At 36.8% G+C, this 24,347-nt stretch overlaps 1 protein-coding gene across 1 annotated transcript; it reads right to left on the reverse strand.

Moving 5' to 3' along the window:
• Positions 1 to 1,177: 1,177 nt before the first annotated feature.
• On the reverse strand, positions 1,178 to 20,318 carry IQUB (IQ motif and ubiquitin domain containing). The gene is given in 12 exon segments (XM_056515722.1): positions 1,178 to 1,332; positions 1,335 to 1,472; positions 3,690 to 3,875; positions 4,285 to 4,533; positions 6,046 to 6,222; positions 7,606 to 7,776; positions 12,032 to 12,207; positions 15,904 to 16,114; positions 17,914 to 18,069; positions 18,288 to 18,463; positions 18,571 to 18,681; positions 19,521 to 20,318. Coding segments are annotated over 12 exon segments (1,977 nt in total). The 5' UTR covers positions 19,720 to 20,318; the 3' UTR covers positions 1,178 to 1,305.
• Between the last annotated feature and the right edge of the window lie 4,029 nt (positions 20,319 to 24,347).

The raw sequence follows: 24,347 nt of genomic DNA on the forward strand, positions 1-24,347 counted from the left end.
TTGAACTATTTCCTTACTTTTTATTTAAACCATCTTTCTGGAGTTTTACCTTTTTTAATTACTACCTTTAATTAAGAGGTAAGTTAAAAATTACCTTTTTAAAAATATGTTAAAGGAAGGAAGGAAACTAATTTATAAAGAGGCAGATTCCTATCTATGTGACTATTGCCATTCAACCCATAATTTACTCAAAAACTCCTTTTATCACTCTGAGGGAAATTCAGACTTAGCAGCCTATCTTAAGGCTCAGATGCCAGAAAGCAGATAAGTCAGCTGCAATGCTCATGTGCTGCAATCCTGCAATTAGTTCAGTACTAAACTAAAATCCAGAATTTCATGAAACTAAAATTCTGAATTTAATGGTAAAATCAGTGGAAAGGTTCCATTGATGTTAAAATGCACAGGTCAGGCAGGTACTGGTTCTACAATTCATGTTCTGTTGAGGGACTCCATTCAGTTTCCAGCTGTTAGGTGCTAATTTCTCTTTGTAAATGCTACTGCTTTTTCCTAGGTAGTTTCATCTGTTAGAGCACAAGGCTGGGTCAAAACCACATCTATAATAGAGGCTTCAAGAAGAACCTTGCAACTTTCTGTTGGATTTTTGAATTAACACCACACCGTGTTTTTTACTGTAACTATGATCCAACAAACTTTTTTAATTATGGGGAGAATTTACTTCTTTGAATAATACAAACATCTCAAAAATAAACATATTTCAAACAGTCTGAAATGTGTATTCCAAATTATGATATTTAAGTTAAATACTCAAATTATAATAATTACAATTATTTCAGCATCTTGGATACAGTAATTACATGCTGGCAGTTCCACTATGACCATCTAGATGAGCTTCAAAATGTAAAGTTGTTCTTTTGCACAAATGTTTGCATGGAAAAGCAGCTATATCTGGAAAGCTATATCTATTCTGTTGTTCTGTAAGAACCCAGGGTTTGAGAGAGTTTCTGCCTTATGTGCTTAAGACAAGAAAAATAAATTTAATACAGTGCTATAGTATTAATTTTTTTAATTAAAGGGTGACAAAGAATTAACAGAATTTGCCCACCAGGAATATTACACTATAAACAGAATGTTCCAAGCAATTCAAGAATAATCATTGCTGTAAAAACTGAGAATTTACAAAGCTCTTTAACAACATTTTATTTTTTTTAATGAGGTTACAAAACTTGAAATGCAGTTAAATTAATTGATTGAGACAAAAATATTTTATCCTAAGAAGTTTATTTTGATCTGTGTAATAGAATTAGGGTATTGATGAAAAAGTATATTTCTTTAAAACCTAGGAATTTAGTTCACTTCTTTAACTTTGAAGAACTATGTTTTTTGTAGGAATTTTCATTAGCCTGATTGTTACTTCTATGCAAAAATGATGACATCACAGGAATCTGAGCAAAGTAGTTTTTTGCCCGGATATGCTTTTGTTCCATTTTGTAAATAAATGGAGCTTCATAAGTCTGAAAAGAGAAATAAATTCAAATCCTATAAATACAACTAAAATATCTAAAAATATGTGTTGCTTCATATTTTAGACATTATAAACATTTGGACATATTTTCAACAGTATAAACAGTGACCCTTTAATAAACTAAGGCAGATCATTTATTTGTATATATATTTAATGAAATATTTTGTAGTTATGTAGTACTATCTTATAGCCCAGTGGTGAAAATTTCTCCTTGTGAAATATTAGTCATGTTTTAAAACCAGACTAACTTTTTCTATCCATTAATGGTAAAACTTATTTCTTTATTTCAGGTGAGAACATTTGTACTTACATCTGAAATTTAAATAAGGCAATGCTTAGATAGCATCATGTGCAAGGTGAAGACTGCAGGGGCATTCCTTGATAAGAATCAGAGTCATTATTTTCAACTAATCCTGAGAGCAAATATTTTGCAGCATTTCAGTCAGCACTTGCATGCAGTGGTGACATCTTCCCAATTTCCTACTTATTAGTAGTAGTTTGGATGATGGAATAAATAGCCAGAATATTGAACTGAAAGACCTTTTGCTATTGCTGTAGTCATCACTGCAAACAATTGCTATTAAATAAAATCACTATGAATAATTACTATAGAATAAATGGTTTAAGAGGCCTTTTCTGTTTCAGTGGATGAAAAACAATGATTCAACTCACAACATTTCATCTTTGCCTCATTCCTTATTTCACATTCTTTTCATTTTGTTTTTTTGAAGAAGAAAGTTGAGTCCTCACTACAGCTGATTCACTTCTATATTTTTTGCAAGAGCTAAAGAAAATACATCATGGTTTTTATGTAGGTCTGTGCAGCTTACCTGTTCTGACCTAACTCCCCAATCCACTGAAGCTCTGGACCTGATCAAGTTAATGGCAATTTTTGACTATAGCATCCAGACTCATGGCATCAAACCAGAGAAGTGCTCAATCAGGATCTTGCCTGCTGTAATGCTGGTCACAGAAATTTAGGGATGCTGAGGAGCATCTCTGGATTCAGATTGTCTGAATAACCTTCTTGACTCTCAGTGAGAGAGAGGAGTCAATGAGGGGATTTCCAGCTTGAAACCCATTTTACCTTCTAAAGATAAAGCTCACATAAACATGTCTGCTTGAAGACACAAGCTGGGCACTCACACACAAAATAGAATGGATGTCAAAATCCCTATTGCCTTTAGAATTTGCTGATATATTTCATTCATAAAGCAAAACTTTAAAGAGAGCAATTAATTTGCTCTGTTTGGTTTGCTCTTAAGACTTCCAAAAAGAAGAGCAATACATAACAGCTGAAGCTGCATTTCTGATGCACCTATATTGTGTTAAAAATTGGATTAAGAACACCCTGAACAAAAGAACATTAGGCAACAATCACTGCAGATCACTACTTACTGAATGGCTCACTGATAGGCTTACTGAAAGGCTTAATAAGCCATTATTAAGGGGAGGACAAACACAATACTAAATACAATACTAAATACTAAATAGTCTTAATAATATATGATGTTCAGTGGAGAGATATATCTCACACATTTAGATATTGAATTTGGGAGGATTGGTGTAAAAAAACAGTTTTGATGATAAGTTTAACACAGTCCTAAGTGGTTTTAATTCAGAAGATAAATTATGCTTATATTGCTTAAATGCAAACAGTAAGGTTACATTGTAAGGAATATGTAGCTGATATCTATGCAAGAAAGAAGTGACAAATTTTATAACAAATGGGTAAGTTATAGACAAGGAATCATTCTTCTATTTGATGAGAAATTTAGAAGACCAGAAACTAATGAGGCCAGGGCATGTGCAAGAGAACAGGCACAAACTGTCAGAGTATTTATGTTTAGTCTTTAGTATGCTTTTCATCCAGGCTAGCTCTTGTCTGATCTGACCTGAAGGAAGAGCACATGCATTGCACTGCTCTCAGCAGGCTGCATGGATAAGACCACTCAGCTTCTTGCATTTCAGGAGGGAGAATCAGGGCAGGACAGAGTTCAGGTACATGAAATGGGCTGTACAGGCCAGATGCCTTCTGGAATTAGTGTCCATTTTTTTCAATAGTACAGATGCAATAATTTAAATACTCACAATGAGCCAATTTAAATACAGTGTAATGACTAAATTTGGCCTAACATAATTAGTCACAGGATTCTATTAAAAAATAACATAAATAATGTAAAAAATAAAGTTCATTGAAATTTACCTTCTGAAGGTCACACAGCTTAAGATGTGCATCTGCCTCTTCTTTAGTGAGGAGAATAGTGTTCCATGGAGACCACTCATGCTGCTTATCCCACCTAACCATAACCAAATCATACAGGTCACTGGAGGCACTGAGAGCTGACTGGCAGTTCCATATGTTCTCAATCAGGTACTGCATATCTGGAAGCTGAAATGACAAACAGGGTTAAAAATGAAGAAGCACGTTTCATTCTACAAGTCTTGCACCCATGTGAAAAATCCAAATAAATCATTGGGCAAAAAAAAAGTTTCTATGCACATGTCATATGATCACTTGGTTAAAGAGCATCCTGACATACACGTATACTTTTTGCATAGTTGTTGCAACATCTGATTCTTTGATCTGTCAGATAGGCTTCTTTTAGTATGCTGCTTGCAAACCACCTTCAGAAGTACACCTATGCTTCAAGAGCTTAAGGGCTGTTTCTTTATGGTGTGGAACATACATATCACAGGAAGAAGCTGTAGCTGTTACCCTATTTCTCAACCTATCAACAACATTCACAAAATAAAGGACATGTAGTCAAAGCCACTGCTTACATGAGTAGCAACAGTACCTGAACTAAGAAAACAATTTTACTATCATCCTGATAATCAACTTCAGACTTTCTGAGATCCTCCAGTATAAGTCTGTACTTCAAGTACGCTTCTCGCTGCCGAGCCTCATTGTCCAGCCGGTAGCACGAGCGACATCTGCCAATGGTGCGGGAATTTGCAGCAACGGGAAACTCGGTAGATGGTAAGTAATTTTCACAGCTGTGACAGAAGTAAACTTTTTTATAAAGCTTTAAGGGATCTTGTGGAACCTAAAAAACAAAAAACAAAAAAAAAAAGTTAGTTTACTACAGGGTATCTTTGTATTAGTTGTCTGTTACTCTGACACTGTCAGGGTATGTTTTGCGTATCTTTGTGCAAGTATTTCAATATGTAAAAGCTACATGTATTTATTTTAAAATACACAATCAAGTGTTGTGATTTTTCTTTGATAGGATACCTAGAGTCACTGTATTTTCTTACTGCATTTGCTAAAATCAGTTCTATTTCACTTTTAAGCTATATGAAGATCCTAAACATGATGTTCCAGTGCTCTTCCTGGTGCTTTTATGTATGCAGATTGTCAGTTATTCTGGAAAGATGACAACACAGAGAAAACAGAAACTAAATTCTCCACATTTGTGTGAGGTTTTTGACTTCAATCCATTCAAAGGCTTTAATTCAATCTCTGCACTCTGATTTCTCTATGAAGAATTTACAGAGACCCCTGACTCACTGACTCCAACACATTTGATTATTCATGTAGAATCTGCCCTTTATCATGAAGATAAAACCTTGAGATTATGGGCATATTAATATTTTAGCATTAGAATAGAAACTCATCAAACCCACATGCCCAGAAACAACATGGAAAGAAAATAGAGAAACTTGATAATGACCTCCTCACCCCCATATTCCTTCATGGATTCTGGAAAGAATGTAATGTAGTCTGTGCAGAGGGACCAAGTCTGTAACCTGATAGTTTGAGTAATCTGATAATCTTCAGTCTCTGCTATGGTACATCTTCTAATAAAACTAGTGCAAAATTAACTGCTAGCTGGTTCTAAATCTAACATCAGCATCTAAATCTCACAGATTTTCTGTTCTTGAGATAACACTGACCTCTGTTCGAGGAATACTCTTCTGATAGATGCAAAACAGACATTGCTACTTAGAGCAGCAACATATGATAGTGAATCATATTTTTATTTGTAATCTGTAGTGAGAGAAGAAAAACACTCACACAAAACTAACTTCTAACATCTAAACTAAACTAAAACTAACATCTTCTTGCACACAGTAGCAACTGATTCTACAACAGAAGGCCTGAACAGTTTTTGCTTAGATGCAAGCTCACTAGATATGGGCAATGTTCTTCCTTTCTGGATGCATGGCATGCTGCCTCTTGTCCAGTACAAAAAAATAACAATTCCTCTCTCAGTACATGGTTACCATTTTGCTATTGCATTTTACTGATACCATCCCATAAGATCCACCATTTATAACTTTTAGATTTTTTATTTCAGACAAAAGAGCTCCTGGGCTCTCTAAGTGCTGTCAGCCACTTGTCAGGTACTTATAACCATGTCTATGCCCCATGCTTCCTAATAGGACTATATAAATTTATTTGTGTGAAGCCTGTGTACTTGCTACATTTTACTCTCTGAGGAACTCCTTCACCAATTCTACAGCAAAACGTAAAATAAAAAAGCTTTCAGTGGTTTCCATCCCTCTTCTCTTTAACTCAATGGCCACTATGTCAGGCTGCAAAATAAGAACAATACCTTAAGTAACCCAGCAACTTCAGGGTTAAACTCTGGACTTTTGATATACTGAAGAAATAATGTACAAATTCTTTTCCTCAGTCCTTCCAAGTTGCATTCTTTCACATCTCTTGACAAAAGATCAATTTCCCTGTCAATTAACGCTACTATTTCCTGTGTTAACTTACATTCATGTTCCTAAAAAGAAAGGGAAAAATAAAAAGAGAGAAAAAGGAAAATAAACTACACAACAATAAAGAAGTAAACAAAATCATTCAATGAGACATGAAAGCAAACTATGGATTCTACACCCATTACCATTCACACCTCTGTATGTTCATATAAGAACATGTTCACAGAAGAACTCATTAGTATCTCAGGGAAAAATCTCCAATGTAACAACTGTAGAACTACAGAAGTCCTACATGAGAATGCTTAAAAATTCTGTTTTAAAAAGCCTGTACATGTATACCAAAGCTGTCAGGAACTATAAGCCTGGAAGCACTAAAAGATACTTAGCAGAGTTACTCAACAAGCAAAATTTTAAGTTTTCAAAAGCCCAAAGAAATATTTCCCTAAAAAGCTTCCTTTGGCTACGAGATTGGAGGTGTAACATGGAGGGGTTTAAAAAAGGCATGGGAGACTTTGACAGTATGCCTGGAAATTAGTCACTTCAGTATTTCAAATGCTTGACAGGAAATTCTCCAGAGAAAGAGACATAAGAGGTGAATGAGTTCAGTGATTTCTCAGGTAAAAGAGAGTGCTAATTTATAGAAACTCACTTGTTCACTGCAGCAATATTGACTTATATTAAGATGGGCAAGAGTTCATAAGCCAGAAGTGCTCTCAATGCCATAGTGACTCTAAATCAAATACTGGCACTACTAAAACAAATAGCAAAATGCTTGTTTGTTTTAATAAAACCAGGAAGCAGCATTATATTCTAGGCTGATGTCAAGAGTACCATCCTGAAAGGACCTTGAAACTCATTCGTTTTGTACATGAATAAATAAATAAAACCAATGCGAAAGACTAAAAAAAATGCAACTAGCTTCTAATTAAATGGGAACACTAGCAGCAACAGTGAGGGTGGGGAGAGAGGGGCAAAGAGAAGAAAAAAAATCAGTATTTGCTACCCATAAAACTGGTAATCCAAACCAATAGATAGATAAGGTTCTAAACAGATATTTCAAAGATCTGAGAAAAAATAAATTGCAATCACCACATACGTTCCTGCCACGGTTCTCATAAGATTGATATTAAGTAGTAAACTAAACTTTGTACTCAAATTGTATGATGCATTAATATAAAAAATAGTCTAAAGCCTTAAAATTCTAACACAACCTGAAGACGAATATGCACCTGATAAAGTGAAATATGAATTTAGAGTGTATCTGGAATGTAAATTACACTCACACACCAGGTAGTACATAAGGTTCTCTAGCTGCCAGCTCACCATCATGGCACTTGTCCATGATGTCACTTGGCACATAAGCACTGCTTATGTGTCAACATAATTAACTGACAGCATCTTTGGGAAGTACAGCTTCAAGCAAAACATAATAGAAACCTAAACCTTACCTGCACTGTACATTTGACTGTTAACAGCAGAGATATTCTCTCATCTTTTGGGATGTCCTCTTTGGTAAGGCTGCGGTAGATTTCAAGTAGTTCTTTGCCACGGAGCGTGTTCTGTGTGTCCATTTCAGTGATTTTTCCATCAAATGCTTTCCACCTCCTAGGTTGTGCACACTTCAGAAACAATTTGCAGAACTCTGAGCTATTAAAATCTGACCACCAACTGAACAATTGCATTATGTTACATCAAGTTTCATCAGAGCAAACAGGGACTTAACGTTAACGCCTGATAATGCAAAAGGCTAATTCTGCTGTCGATGTTGATACAGTGCCTCTTCCACCAAAGCAAACATTTAATTGCACACTTTATTTAAAGCTGCAGGTCATGACAATTTCGACTTACAGGATATTAAAAGCAAATAATATTCTCCTACAGGGATATGCTCTACTTCTTTAAAGTCAATTTACTGACAGTAGTGTTAGAATACATTTGCTCTGTATTTCTCTTTGCAGTCATAAATCCCGTCAATCTATCAGTAAAAATCAATAGGTCTGTTGACTGTGTAAAGATTGCAAATTTAGAACCTTAAAGTCTACTGCAGTAAAAAATATATCCAGGAAACTGCTCTATTTATACTAGCTGCAGAAAGAATACACTTTGTTGGAGCTAGGGCAAGGTATGTGTTTACAGTTTATCAGACACTTCATCCAGCTTCTTGTTTGCTAACTTAACCACATGCCATATGCCTTATGCTTCAAGTATCTCTTTGCACAACTTTAACTTTTGTAGACAGTAAGAAAATACATGATGTCACCTGTCCCATGAGGTCTGAAAAGTACAACCATTTTCTTCTTTCCAGAACACTGGTTTTAGTTGCAAATCACACTGTTACATAAGGAGACAGGTATCCAATTCCAATAGAAAAAGAATTTTCAAAAGCCTCTCCCCATCATTATTTAACTACATTTCCTTTTCTTAATGGGGAGAGGTATTTGAAACCTCTTTCTGTGTTTTAATTCTCTTTCACTATATTTGGAACTTAGGCATTCACTAACACTCACAAGCTTCACCTTGCAGTCTCAGTGTGACCTAACAACAGCAACACTTCATTTAGCATTCACATGCCTAGCAGTTTTCTGGACATGACTCCAGCATTGACACAATCATTGTTTTGATGAAATAGACTGGAATTGGTGATAAGGAATAAAAATACCAAGAATATTAGGTAGCTAGAAGAGATATGATTAGTTATCACCACAAACAAAATTGACTTTTCCTAACTTTTAAACAAATAAAGTTAGGTAAGGAAAAGAAAGACAAAATAATTTTCAAAAAGATTTAACATCAAATTATCAACATTTAATTGTATTATCAGTGAGGGCAGAACTCTAATTAAAGGAGATATTGTTAACCAGAGGTTACATTTCAGAGCCAAAACTAAGAAATGCAGTAACAAAACCAGACATAAGCTTAAAAAAAAACCCTAAAAAAATTACTTGGTGAAATCTTTGGATTTCTGCAAAACTAGAGCCAGGCAATTTTTTCTCTGTCATAAATAGGGAGCATTCTACTGTATCTTCATTTTGTTTCACTATTTCTGTACAGTACAAGAAATTGTTTAATAAACCCCAAAACGAAACAACCCCCCAACACACACTTTGCAAACAATAAAATTCAGACCAACTTAGAAGGTCTATCATGCTGTCAAACCTTGGCATGTTAAACTGGGACAAACCACTGTTTTCCATGTAGTAATTAATTCAGTGCCTACATTTGATCCTCTTCAAGGATTTACAGTAACAGAGAAAGGTCATTTGCTTATGCTAGAAAGATTCAATGGCCAGAGTAGATCCTAGGAAACAGCAAAATTATGTTCTTCTGATAATTGGCAAACCCAGTATATGCAAGCAGTCTTGGCATCCCATTTTGCAAATGATCCTTAATACAGTCCAATTGTGTTATTATAATTAATTCTTTAAAAATATATCTGTAACTTCTGTATATTTTCTTACTACCTTATCATAGCTGGATATTACATAAAAACATTTGAAAATGTAAAAAAAAAAAAATGCAGCATTTTACAGAAAAAAAGAAAGAATCTCAAGTTCTCTGATTTCAGGACTGTTTTTCTGTACTCCAGGCTGACATGAGAAAAACTAAAACTTTGAGATCTTCTGCCAGCTTTCTCTTTTCTTTTGGTCTGCTGGTACTGCTGTGGAATTTACAATAATCCTGTTATCTGTATTACTTCAGAAAGCAAGACTACTATAACTACACTCTGCTGCCAATGCATGAAAGCAGAAAAAGCGCCTGAGGAGAGAAACACACCACCACAAACAGAGAGAAAAAGTTAAGTATGACCAAAAAAAATCCATAGGATGCATGCATAAATAGTACAAAGCATGAAAGGTATGACCTGAGTGACAGTCAATAATTGCACAAATTTCTTTAACTAAATATGATTGCTGTGTAAAAGCTTAATCAAATACTTCCTCTCCAAAGTATAAATGCTGAAAAACAAGCTCAGCATAAAGAACCCCCTAGAACATGGTGAACACAACCAGCAGCAACCTTCATAAGAGCACACATGCCTGTGGAGGTACATGCTTAAAGCAGCAAAGAAGGGAACAAAGGTTTCCATGGAGAAGCAAGTTTCATACCACATTGGCTATTGCAGCTTGCAGTCTTCAGCTGTGAAAGATGTTATTCCAGCTTTAACTGGCAAGTGTCCAGATCAACATTACCAGCTCAAAGTTCAAGAAAAAAACTAAAAAATCCCTAATCAAGCACTCAGAAATAAATTTTATACTGTAATTTAAAATGCTTAAATTGCATGGTTAGTCATACCAAACAATGAGACTTGCAAAATTATATTTATTTTATCTTTTTAAAAATGCAGAAATTGTTACTTTTTCTCCCTCTGTGTTAGAGCTATCTATGTCAACAGTTTAGAACAACACTCAAAATCCTACAGCTGTCATGACTAAATAAACATTAAAAGTTCCACTAGTTCAGAAGCTCAATAGATTTTAAAACTAAAAAGATTACAGTCTCTCTGATGAAAAACATAATTTATACATATAAATAGGATTAAATAAATTCTTAGTAACTGCTTCAGGAGTCTGTTCACTGTTTGGAAAGAAAAAATATCTGTTGTCTCTGATGTGTCTCCTGATTCTCCAAACATCAACTGTCACTGAGAGTTCTTGTGCTGAAGAACATTTTGTTTCTGATTCTAGATGTAAGAAAATTGTACAGCTTGTCAGAATATGTGCTGGAAGTAATCTGTACAGGGTAGGACACTGAAAATCTGTCCTTATGGGAAAAGTAATGACAGATTCAGTTAAGAGAGAAATGTATTTGCTTTGACTTTTCCAGGCTTCTTCGTCTTAGAAGGTAACAGAATAGATTGTAAGGAGTAGAAGCAAACAGCAAAGATAGAAATGTTTCAAGGCTCTGAAAATTATTTGGTTTTCTGGGGATTTTTCATTCTTGAAGCAGTAAGACAGAAAACAATCACACCAAAGTAATAAATGTGGTAACAGTTCCACCAGCATTTCAGATAAGCAATTTGTTCATGATTAGAAATGTAATAGATTTTATCAAATCATATTTAGAGTACAGTTCCCCTGCATCAACAATGAAAAGAATGAAAAAAAGTCTATTTTGGACAAAACTGCCATTTTTACTTTTGATCATTAAATAGTCAAAATTTTAGAATAATAATAAAAACTTTAGATAGCTAAAAACTATTTATGTTGCAGTTATTATTTTCATAATGATGTCATATACTTTGAAAACAGCCAGAAAAATAAACCATTACTTTTTTCCAATCACTGGATATCCACCTAAAAGGACAAACTTTTTTGTATCTGACATTAAGATACCATTGAATTTAATGCCATTTTTAATTATCTTTGTGAATGCAGGAATTCTCATATTTTTTAATCAAGACTGAAGAACACTTTAAAGTTCTAATGGAACTAAATTTAGTGATTGAACAACTGAGTTCAACATCAGATTCAAACTCTTCTTTGTACAGGAAAACAGAATAATTGCTTTCTTTAAAGACAGACATATGAGGACCAGAGGCCTATGCTCATTTGGGAAATTAATGACAAATTTACTTTCTGAAGGATAATATATTTATATTATTATAATTAACTATATTTATTGTTTATATTTTTAATAGTTAACAGCCTTAATGATGCACTGTTCAACCTCCAATTGGTCTGACAGCTATGAAATTCTCAGCTTGGCTTAAGAAATTTACTGAATTGTATTGACATGAGCAACCACAAAATTTGGATATTTACATCAGCATTCATGATTAACTGTTAAAAACTGCAAAAAGCATTTTTTATTCTTTTCAGGTGTATTTTCTGTTCCTACACTTTGGTATTCTTCATGATCAGCCTGATTACTGACCTTACGCAGAAGGTGCAGAATTGATTTTTGCTGATTCTCCAAATTGGCATCGAGTTTGTGCATCCCAATGCAAGCAATGAGCTGTGTCTCTTCCTCCAGAAGTGCACAAAGTGCTGCCTTTCTTTCAGCTCCACTAAGAGTTCTGTTAATTCGCTCAGTCTCCTCCCGCATCCATACTGCAGATAGAATATTTGGGGTATTTTTTACAAGGTACTTTCCAGCAAAAATTCTGCTTTCATATTTAAGAAGCACCATAATTGACTTTTCTTTCAATATTCACTAAAAGCCAGTTTCCATTTTAAGGAACTGATGGTTATGGCTATTTTCAATACATGCAAGATGGCCTAGAAATGAATGTAAATTATACAGATGTTCCGTGAGAGTATGTGTGTGTATATCAGTTCCAGACTGCCAATTTGTACTCCAAACTCAAGGAGGAGTAGGAGAAAAAGAAGCTCTGTGTGAAAAAAAAAATAATTTAGCGCCTGTGGAAATATATGATGAAATGGCTGCATCTTACAGTGGTACCACTAGTACTCAGTGCTGAGAATATTACTGCTTCTCCCTGCATAAATGTGTAAAATCTAAAGAAGCTTGAAGTCCTCTAAAACCAAGATAAAACTTGACTGACAGTTTTTATCCCTCCAGGTCTTATACTGAATATTGCAGTGGTATCACCTTTTGCCATCCAAGGCAGATGAATATACATTAATAACTCAACAGTCACTGCTTTGCACTCCCTTTCCTCTTCTACAGCATAACCCTCCAAGTGGGTGAAAGTGGCCACAGAAGAAGCCACAGGATGGTCATGACAGCAGCACATGGATCAGTACATGCTGCATAAGAATCTGAGCCCCTGACACTTATGCTGCCCATATACAGACTATATGGCTTTAGAGAAATCTGCTTGTAAAATCAAACTGTGTTTACTGCCTTTGCATATCCTGTAACAATTCCTGGCTTCTCTGAAGAGTCTGATCCAGTTCAAATACCTCTGGAGTTTTGTAGGGAATTTTATAAGATTCAAAACTTCAACAATAATACCTCAAAGTATTGTTATCATCCCAGAACAGTTATGCAAAATCAAAACCCAGCATAGAAGAAAACCATCCAATATGTGGTGCACTGAAAAAGCCTGTAACATCCTGGATCAGGTAAGATTAGAGGCAGGAGGAGGGAAAGGAGAAAGGCCTGTTTTCTGCCTGTGGCTTCTTATCTGCAATACCTTATGTTTTCCATTTTTAAGTATTTCAATTCATTTCCTTAAGGCTCTCCAAGCTGTAATATGACAGCTGTCTGACAAGTACTGAGAACCCAAATATATATATTTTAAATAAAGACAATTCAGCAAACAGCATTTTATAAAATTAATTTACATGAAGCTTTATTGTGCCTGAAGGGGGCAGCAATTTCTAAGGTGGAGCTAATAAATACTGTAAGGAATTTTATACTTTCAGAAATGAAGAAGCTGTCACTCACCATGGATACTCACCTCTTGATTCCCCATTTAAATGCAACCAAGTTAGAACACTCCTCTTAGATTATCTGTTCTATAGGCAGAGATTTTACTCATTACAATTTTTATTCCAGTGTTTATAAAGTAAAATAGTTCATACTTTTCAAATAAATAATAAATGCCTATGCAGACATGCTGAATATATAGATAGATCTCATTTGCACTATTTGTCATTTGTCAACAGGCAAGTTTTGTACCACCAGGAATTGCATGTACTGGCTGACCCTGTAATAGTAACCTGTTGTGATTGCAGCAATAACCTTCACAGATCGCTGGAGGACAATAGTCTCATTCTGTTACTGTCACAATGATTTAGCATGTGTAAACTGTTGACACTATAAGAATGCAAAATTGTTTCAGATGTAGGTAGGAAAAACCTCCCAGCTTCCTAGAATCATTAAGCTTTATTAAAATGAAGAGCATGACTGCAAATCTCCACGTAGAGAAGCAACTAGTCAACAACAGTTTACAATAACTAAACAGTGAGATTGATGCCAGACCATTATTTTTAACAAAATATTACAAAAAGGTTTCAAATACTGGAATTTGTTCTTTTCTGAAGTGGCACATGTCTTTTTCAGGTTTCCTAGATATGAAATTCTTGAACATGCTTGGCTGAATGTTTTATTATTTGTGAATCCAAAGTCATTAAATTAAGCAAGAGACACTTGCATAATCATAAATTTCAAATCTAAAAATATCATGAAGATCAGCACTCTTCCATAACTTTAACTGGACTTGGTTGTTTCTACTGCAAGTAAGACTTTTCACACTTTAAAAAAAAAAAAAGTGGATCATGCATCAGAAAGCACATTACTCTGGAAGCACCTTCTTGAAGAAAATATTGCAGAAAATCAGATGCCAAATAGTGAAGTTGCAAGGAAAGAAAGTACTGTTTGAGTACCTTGGCTTTTGATTACTTAGTGAGATACACCTTTAAAGGGGCTTGACACTTGGGAAGTGAAAAGCAAACTATCTACAAAGAAAAAGGGAGGGGGTAGATAACCCCAAACAAACCACAAATCTCATGAAGATACCATTCCAACAACTGCAAAGTTCAAGACAAGCAATAATTTTTACATTTGTCATGAACAGTGATATTTATAAATCATTTATTCATTCAGATAAAGCAATTTGTTCAATGTCACACCAAGTATGACAGCATTAAAGGATTAGTGCATAAATTGGGAACTCTTGAATCGTGATCCTAAGCTCTATGAATAACACATGCCACCAAATTTAAGCTCAGTTTAGCACTGAAGAGCAGAGATGGTTCAAGGAAGGGTAGGTGGCTTTGCAATGAAGTAGATAATCCACTAGGTCAGTTCTGCTACAGGGACAACAATATCCAAACTATCAAAGAGCTAGACCATAAAGCACTGTAACCTAGATAACATAAGAGTTATTACAAGTCACACTACAAACCTCTAGCTTTAAAAGAGACATTGTAAAGAACTAAAATATGTCTTGCTGTTTCATTATGCTGGTACAAATAGACAGCTTTTGACTGTTTTTATTTTTCTGAAGGACATACTCTAAGATTTTTGTTCAATTTACACCATTAGATTCTTGTAAGGTTTTATGTCAATTATCTACAGCATTCACATTATTTTTCTGGAAAAATTTAGAGGTGCTTGCCTGTATTAGACATCATCTACTCCAAGAACAGGAAATGTATGACTTTCAGAATGTCCTGCAGAACTCCTAAGAGTTTTTTAAAATTTTGGCAACAGAGTTTTGTGAAACATGGAATTAACCAGAAAGGAGAAAAAGCATCAGCAGAGGACAACTAAGACAAAAGGAATAACTTCTGTCATATGTTGTCAAATTATGTGCAAAAATTATCCATTATAAAAAAGTCTATAGCAAATAATGAATTATGGATCTTAACACTAATTTTTTCACATAATTGCTTTCAGGATCTTAAATGTAGAGTGAAAAATAAAAGTAACTCTGATCTGAAAAAAACCCTTTTTGTTCTTCTAGCTGACCTTAAATTTAGACATAAATAAATAATGTTAATAAAACTGCCAAATAGCACTGTTATTTCTGAAAAAGGTGTACTGGTTTTGGCTGTGATAGTGTTAATTTTTAGTCACAGTAGCTTGTAAGGTGATGGATGTTGATAACAGGGATGTTTAGTTATTGCTGAACAGTGCTAACAGAGCATCAAGGCTTTCTTTCTGTTTCTAGTACTACATGAAAGTAAAATAATTATTTTCAAATTAAACAAATTCCACTGCAAAGCAGAAAACCATCATGGAAGTATCTATAAGAACATGTAAAAACCCTAAGTTTGTTTTAAACAAGCTGTACTATTTTGTTCCTTTAAGGATATCTCTTTAAGAAAACTTACATTCCAACTCATGGTACAGTAGCTCAAAGTCTTCTTTTGTTTTAGGGTTCAGTTTTTTCTCATACTCCCTTATCAATTTTTCTTCTTTCTCCCTCTTTTTCTGTAATTCTTCTTCTGCCTCCCGTGCCAGCCTTAACCTCCTTTGTTCCTTCAGGTTTTGTACTAAATTTCCAGCATGCCAACGACGGAAATATTTCTGCAATACTATTACCTATATGTGATACAATACCAAAGAATCACGAATTTAAAAAACAATGTAGCATTTTGTAGCATAGTGTTTTTTCTTAATTGTTCTTTTCTCCAGCTCCCCAATTACATTATCCAAGATTTTTCTTGTACTGAAACTAATTTAAATGTTAATAAATCAGTCATGTGCTATTAGTTTAAGCACTAGTATGATTACTCAGTTAGATAACTGCAGGAATTTAACTAGTGAGTACAGTGGATAAATTAGGTTCAAATAATCAAATGAAAATATAAACTACATTTAAATCCCCTTAAAAATGTCTTTTGCCATGCACTGTTTTTATTCTTTTCCTCATCTTAATACCAATTCACGGAGTGGAAATGTAGACACATTTGCAAAATTTCTTTTAAATTTTTAGTTACAAAAATCAACACATAGACACAAAATCAACTGCACTGTATTTCTGAACAAATAATGAAAGTGAAATTACTAATGCTGTTGTTACAGAAATGAAAAAAGAAAATTAAATCACTAACCTTCCCAAGCTGTGGCTATTCAGGACTGGGGAAATGTCTACAATATGTTAAGGGAGAATACTGCACAGGCCTCACCTTCTGCTGGCTGAGTTAGCACTTGCACTATGAGCAGGTTAGTCAGACCAATACCCTCAGATACCTTGCACTGCTCAGCATCAAAAACTATCAAGCACAAAATCATTCTAATACACCGTCTCTGGTAATATCCTAATCTAAAACTTCTCTTGACTATGCCTTCAAACAGCACTCCAATATGGACCTATACTGCACTGTGCAAATTCATTAACGAGAGCCAACACCAAACTGACGTCTCTCTACTGTGCATTGTAAATTCCTTAAGGACACACTACAGATTTCAGTGTCACTAAAGCCCACAGTAAAACATATTTCCTCAGTAAAACTGAGGAAATTACTCCCTACTTGGGTTCCACTTCTATAAGATGCTTATTGCCATCAGCTAAAGCTGACTGATTTAAGAAGTTCTTACAAGAAAACTTCTACCCAAATTTCAAAGATCTTGCCAACCATGCCAGTACAATTACCAATACAATTATTCTCCTTAGACACTTGGGGAATCAACTGTTTCCCCATGCAGTTGGATTCATACTATTTTCAGCAATCAAATTAATAACTAGAGCATTTACAAAGCCGTGCCTCACCTAACAGGATTCAGGGCATGCTTGAGTTAGATGTGCAGTTGCAGAATACATGATTTCCAAAAAGCAGTGTGGAATGCCTAAATGGCATCCTCTGCACAATGAATATGCAGATCTGTAATGTGAATTGCCTTCATGAGGCAGCTCAGTACACCAGGAAACCCCACAGACCCACTGCTTGTGTTTGAACAGCCCATTTCTACCTTAGTGTCAAAGCAGGGAGCTTGAACAGAATCCAAAATGGATCCTAAATCCTAAACCAATAAATTTCAGGCCCTACATTAGCCATGTAGCTTAGGTTATTCCAAAGAGATAATAAGAATGTTGTTGGAACAAGCTTGTTTTAATCCTTAATGCTCTACATGGAAACTTAACTGTCACTGTAAGACAGAAAACAATAAATTCAGAATTCTTAATATTTAAGTGATTGCAAGGTATCAAATGTCACTAAAAGCACAGAGCACACACGCTTCCCCTGTATCTAAAACATGACAAAAGATGAGCATAAAAAGGCATTTTACATTTTACACTTTTAAATCCAGTCTTTGAAAACTCTGAACATTCATTAAATATTCAGGTATCCTTCACAATACGTTATTTTACAAATTGTTTGAAACAGATAAGGACTTACAGCTTCAAGCCTACGTTTATGGTATTCCTCTGCTGTAAAATACTTTCCAGGAGTTATTAGTTTGTCAGTCATGTTTGATACATAAAGGCCAATTTTAGTCATCTGTGTCGATGTTGTATTGCTTGTTTGTTGTCGCTCATTTTTTTCCACAGCTGTCTGGGGAAGAAATGCATGTCAGATTAGAAGAAAATAGAGAGATTTTTTTTTCCCCATTACAGCAAGTGGCAAAATTAGCTATTTGTAATAAAAATCACAAGACTAATGATATTTGTCCACTAAATATTTTCATTTGCACATTTATCTCAGATTTACTTCCTCTTTCCTATTCCATTTGGCAAAAACAACATTCTAAAAAGACATTACAAAGCCTTTACCTGTGTTTCCTTACAAAATAACTGAATTCCTTTGTGAGGTCGTTTTGGGGGTTTTGTTTGTGATCCTGCGTTATGAAATTCCACTCCTGTCGACACATTCCTAAATCCACCCAGAAAAGGTTTATTATAGGTAGGTCTTTCAATTTTTACATCTACTTCTTGAAATGAATCTGAACCTGTTAAAATGGAAGCTCCAAAATATAAATATTGCTTCTTTCAGTAATACATCTAGATTATACCACAATTTTATGTGTATAAATAAACATGCAAAACTAGTATTTACCTCTTTGTACTCTGACAGTTAGGACATCAGGCATGTGATAATTCTCTTGAATGACTTTCCCAGGACTTTCCCTAGTCTTCCTAAGTCTTTCATTATCCTCAATCCTGCTTGCTAAAAATAAAACCAAAATTCATTCCTAAGAAGCTTCTAAAAATAAACAAATAACTCTTTCAAGTTTACACCAGGATACTTTTATTATAACACTACAATACAGCATAATCATAGTTTTTTTCCACTGGAAAGAGTCTATTTGAAAGCTGAAATTGTATTATCATACAATTTTAAAGGTGATATCTAATGTAATGCTGTCACAACATACAGACATTCCTAGTCAGCTACTCAGAATGAGAGCAGATGAATGCAACTCAGCCAAGAGGAAAGTAGTCAGCAAGTCCAAAATAGGAATTATTATTCACTGTGCTCAGGTGCTGAACAGGATACGCTCTGTTCTGCTCTGAAGAGCTAAGAAAATATGGTCCTGTATTGGGAAGAGGAACTGACTGAAGACACCCAGAACACTGCAGAACAGGTGTGGGAAATGATGGAGCATTTGGAGGACTGCAAAAGAAAGACAAGGATAAAGAAGGGTGGTAGGTAAGTTACAGGAAAATCTAAGAAAGGCAAAATAGTAAGGTGATTTCTAGAATATTGGCTAAACTATTAATTTAAATGCACATACAAAATATGCATACCTACTCATACACATTTCTGGAAATAAGGATCATTCTATAAAATACCATCTAGAAAAGACTACTACAGTTTGAGATGAAGAATACATTTCTTACCTTTGGAGTATGTTTCATATGAGAATTTTAAAAGTTACAGAAGGACCAAATCCCAGCAAGCATAAACAGAATGAGGGTGCATGGAGGTGCAAGAAACTATAACCAAACTGAAAAAAAAATATCTCTTTCAACCATTGATGCTCAATATACTAACAACTTCTTTACCTGTCTGTGTCCCCTTTGCTGTATTCTTTGGTAGCACTGAATTTTGTGAAGACTGCTGGTCCCAGCCCTCTGACTGTGCAGTGCGTGCAGGTTCTGGAGGCAGAGGTTTCTCTGCTGGGTCCCCAGCTTCCCGTTGTGAGGATGCAGGTGACTGCTCTGCACTTGACCCTTCTGATGCACCTTCCATTTCCTGAAGCATCAGTTCGTGCTTTTAACCTTTCTGCAAGAATAATCACAGGGTCTGTTATAAATTGCATACTGGCACATTTCTACTACCAGAATTACGGGTGACTTACTGTGCTGAAAAGCTTTTCCTGTATCTATTCCCCAAAGTCCAATTGAGAACAGCAAGAGATCTTTGCTTCCACCAAACAGAAAGCACTTTTGGCTGGTGTTTACCAAACTTAATACTGGAAGGCAGGTAGCCGGCACAATTCATTTTACCTCTCTTTCTCTGCCTATAGCACAAGATGGCCCAAGGGGTCGTTACCCAGAGACAGCACACCTTTACGGCTTTCCGAGTTGTCACCAAAACGACACGGGCTGGAAGAGTTCTAAACCCATATTCCTCAACATAAAACCACAACCAAGCCCGCCGGAGCCGGGACGCAGCTCCCGGCGATGGAAACAGCCGGGGCGGCGCTGGCACGGTGCGCGCCGGGGCCGGGCCGCGGCGGCCGCTCGGCGCACGGTGGGACCCCCGCAGCCCCTGCCCCAGCCCCGGCCCCGGCCCCGGCCCCAGCCCAGCCCCGGCAGCACCTCCCGGCCCCTCCGGGCCCCGCGGCGCTCCGGGCGGGCGCTGCTCGCCCCGCCGGCCGCGCGGTAGCCACGGCAACGGGCCGTGCGGCCGGAGCAGGAGCGTGCGCGCTGGGAGCGGGGCCGGCTGGAAACGGGAATGAGAGGGCACGGAAGAGCGGGAGCGGTGCGAAAGGACGGGCGGCTCCGCGGGCTCCCTGCAGCTCACGGCGCCTGCCCGGAGCGGCCCCAGGGCTGGCACACCCGCCGTGCCGTGCCCACGCCGTGGCCCTGAGCAGCGCCGTGGGGAGCTCGAACCAGCCCACAGCGGCACTAATGCATGAAAACACCTATCCTTGTGCTGTAGGTAGCAGCAGAAGTTGTACCAACCCCCAGAACTGTTGGGTATCGAGAAAGGGTCCTGTGCGTGATGCTGGCAGCCGTCGTGCTCCGCACCGTCACTCGCAGCCGGTGGCACTCACCGCCTGTGCCTCGTAGTGCTGCTCTGTCCCGAGGCCCGCGGTGTGAGCACTGAGGCTGCCAAGTGCAAATTAACCACACGTAAATCAGAATGAAAACCATCTGAAATTGAATTTCCTGGTTTCTGAGGTGCCATTTCTGACACAACTCCTCCAAATGTGTTCTGCATGCTACAAGAAAACTGAAGACACGGTCACATCGCGTAACTTTCAGACGTGAAATATACAGTTCTGTGTTGAAATTCCAGGAGAATCCTTTAAAAAGCATTTCAACAGGCATTGAATTTAAATGGATACTCAATAATTGTATGCCATGATCATTGTTACCACGTTTCTCAGACATTGTTTGGCACTTGAACGTGGGCCTGCTTCCCATGAAAAGGACAGAAATTTCCCATTACCACTGCTAATGCTGTTTTTTCTAATACCTTGTTTGAACTCCCAGAATAGGATCACCATTAATCCTATAGAAAGAGACTGTCACTTTGTCAGTTATATAGCCGATTAAACATTCAAACTCACTTTCAAGTTGCAATGATTTTTCATTTTTTTCCTAATGAAACAGCATATAAGCTTTGAATATTAAAATAAATATAATAAAAAGTAGCTTTCACTTATCTCCTATTGGTTTTGGCTTCAGATTCAGAACACAGCCACTCGGGACAGCTTAAGAAGCAGAGATGGCAGGCTAGGAATGACAAAAACCTCATTACTTGCTCTGCTGATGGGAAAGTTGTTTTTCTGGTGTAACAGCCTCTGTCTCTAGGTCCCATCCTTGCAGAAAAACTATTTTATTTACTCACATGACTTCAGTCAGATAATCTGAAAGTGTTTTAAGGATCTAAAGTTTGTTAACTCAAAGCTTGCAATTATCTACCTTACCATTTTACAACAGATGATGAAATTCTTTGCATCATCGTGTATTTCCAACAATTAAAAGAGAAAAATCAAGCAAAATCATTAGTTAGCCTTCAAATGATACCTTGCTAGCATATTCCTCTTGGAGTAAATTAGGACATGTATGGAGGACACATACATGCATTTGTGCCTTTATCTGTGAAGCTCAGTTTTAAAACACCATATATCAAGTTGCAGCAGCAGTGAGCCGTGAAAAAGACTTCCTCTCCCCTGGAGCACAATTAATAAGCTTATAGGAGAGCTGTTTTAAATCACATGACAAATACATCTTTAGAAGTAGAGAAAATAACTGAACAAGAAGAGAGTTCAGCAAATGGAAGAGAGCTCAGTTATGGAAGAGTAGAAAGAATTCCAATAGTTGCTACCATATTCCTCCCCCCCTGCCCCCAGAATTTCATGCCACTATAATTATACTAGACTTTGGGGCATTTTTTTAAATTTATTTTGATTCCTTTCAGGTCAGCTCAATACTTACTTCTGAAATCCATTAATTTTCATTATTCATGTGACAGCATTAGCCCTCATTCAGTCTGTAATCCCTTAATATTTCTCATGTGAAAATTGTGTTTATTGCAAAGTCCTCTTCTGGAATGCCATCTAGTGGTTTTACTTAGGAAAAGACCAGCTTCTACCTTGGTCAAGACTGAAAAATCCTTCAAAACCAAACAATGAAACTAAGTACTTTTCACTTTTTTAATATTCAAAATCTAAAAATTTCTGTAATTATAGTAAAAACAGTTGGGGAAAAAAATCTAATCCTAAAGAATGCAGTGAAAATAGTTTCTGGAGTGAATAACTTAAGAATACTGTTTTTCTCTTTTATTGACCTACCCCCCAATACCATTGCATAAAATATAAATTTGTAATTAAAAATTTCTAATAATGATGTCACAAGTAAATTTATAGCCTAAAAACTATGAAAAAAACAGCTATGACCAGCTATGTTGTGTAATGTAAGTAGTGCATATATAAATGCTAACTAAACTGCAGATTTTTGTGATATAGCTATATTTCTGTCTTTAAACTTGCAGGAATGTTACTAATGGTCTGGAAAAATGCATCAGTAAAGGCAAACCAGCACAGTACCCTAAGATCTAGTTTGGATATTTTAATTGGGATTTGTAAGATTAAATCTCTAAACAAAAGCTGTCAAAAGAATCATAGAATATCCTGAGTTCCCAGATCACAGAATATTCAGTTGGAAGGGACCATTAAGTCCAACTCTTAAATGAAAGGCCCATCCAGGGACTGAACCCACACCTTGGTGTGATTAGTCCCACGCTTTAACCAACTGAGCTGATCTCAGTGCTCAAACATCCTCTGGCTGAAAAACATTTCCTAATAGCAAACCTAGACCCCCTGTGATACAGCTTCATGCTGTTCCTTTGGATCCTGTCACTGGTCACCAGAGACAAGTCCCTTCTCTTCTACTTGCCCTTGGAAGAATTCTGAAGACCACAGTAAGGTATCCCCTCAGTCTCCTCTGCTCCAGACTGAACAGCAACTCAGACCTCAGCCACACCTCATATGGCTGCCCCTCATCTTCCTTACCCTCCTTTGGACATTCTCTGAAAGTTCTTACTTTTTCTTGTGGCACCCAGAACTGTTCCCAGAACTGGAGGTGAGGCTGTTCCAGAGCAGAGTGGCACAATCCCTTCCCTTGACCCTCTGGCCATGCTGTGCCTGATGCCCCCCAGGACAGGGTGGCCCTCCTGACTGCCAGGGCACTGCTGATTCATGTTCAAATTGCCACTGACCAGGACCCCCAGGTCCCTTTCTGCAGCACTGCTTTCCAGCATCTCATTCCTCAGTCTGTCAGTACATCCAAGGCTGCCCCATCCCAGTGCAGAATCCAGCACTTGTGTCTCTTTAACTTCATATAGTGATGGTCCATCTCTGTAATCTCTGGAGGTCTCTCTGCAAGGCCTCTCTACCTTCAAGGGAGCCCAGAGCTCCTCCCAAAGAAGGGTCATCAGCAAATTTACTGAGTATCCCTTCTGACTGCACCTAAGTCATCAATGAAGAGACTGAAGAGCACTGGGCCTAAGGTGGAGCCCTGCAGGACCCAACTGATGAGCAGCAGCCAGTCTGAAGTCACCCATTTACTGCAACACTTAACACTCAAGATGTCAATCAATACAAGTCTACACAAAGACTTTGTAAGATCCCAACACTAAGGCTGGTGTTATGCTGAGTATGGTAACCTACCTGTTAACAAGACACCTGTTGCTGCCATCAATTTGAGTAGCAGTCTTCTTTCTCCCCCTCACTTCTCCAATCTTCCCAGTGAAAAGCAAGCCAGAAATAGTGTTTAGTTCTGTGGGCAGCAAGGTCAGCCAGTTCAGGACAGGGAGTCAGCTGAAACCTAAAAACCTGTTCTTTTTGGGAAGCATTAGATCCCTCACTGCAGTATCTGCATGGCCATTAAGACCCTGTCAGGGGGTAGCAAAAATACACAACCAAAGATGTGACAAAATTATAATACTTTTCTACAACTTGGATGTTGACTTCAAGTGGCCTGTAATGTCTGTATTTTTAACATACAGATTAAAAAAAATACTCAGCATAAGGCACAAACATCCTGTTAACATAAAATACAAAAATTAAATAAACAAAAGGTTGTAGGCATGACAGGAAGAATTTTCTTAAAACCATTTTTGCAAGAAATTGGCAGCAGTCTTTAGATTACTAAATA

The sequence above is a fragment of the Oenanthe melanoleuca genome, chromosome 1A (assembly GCF_029582105.1).
Source record: "Oenanthe melanoleuca isolate GR-GAL-2019-014 chromosome 1A, OMel1.0, whole genome shotgun sequence".
NCBI classification, from domain to species: domain Eukaryota; kingdom Metazoa; phylum Chordata; class Aves; order Passeriformes; family Muscicapidae; genus Oenanthe; species Oenanthe melanoleuca.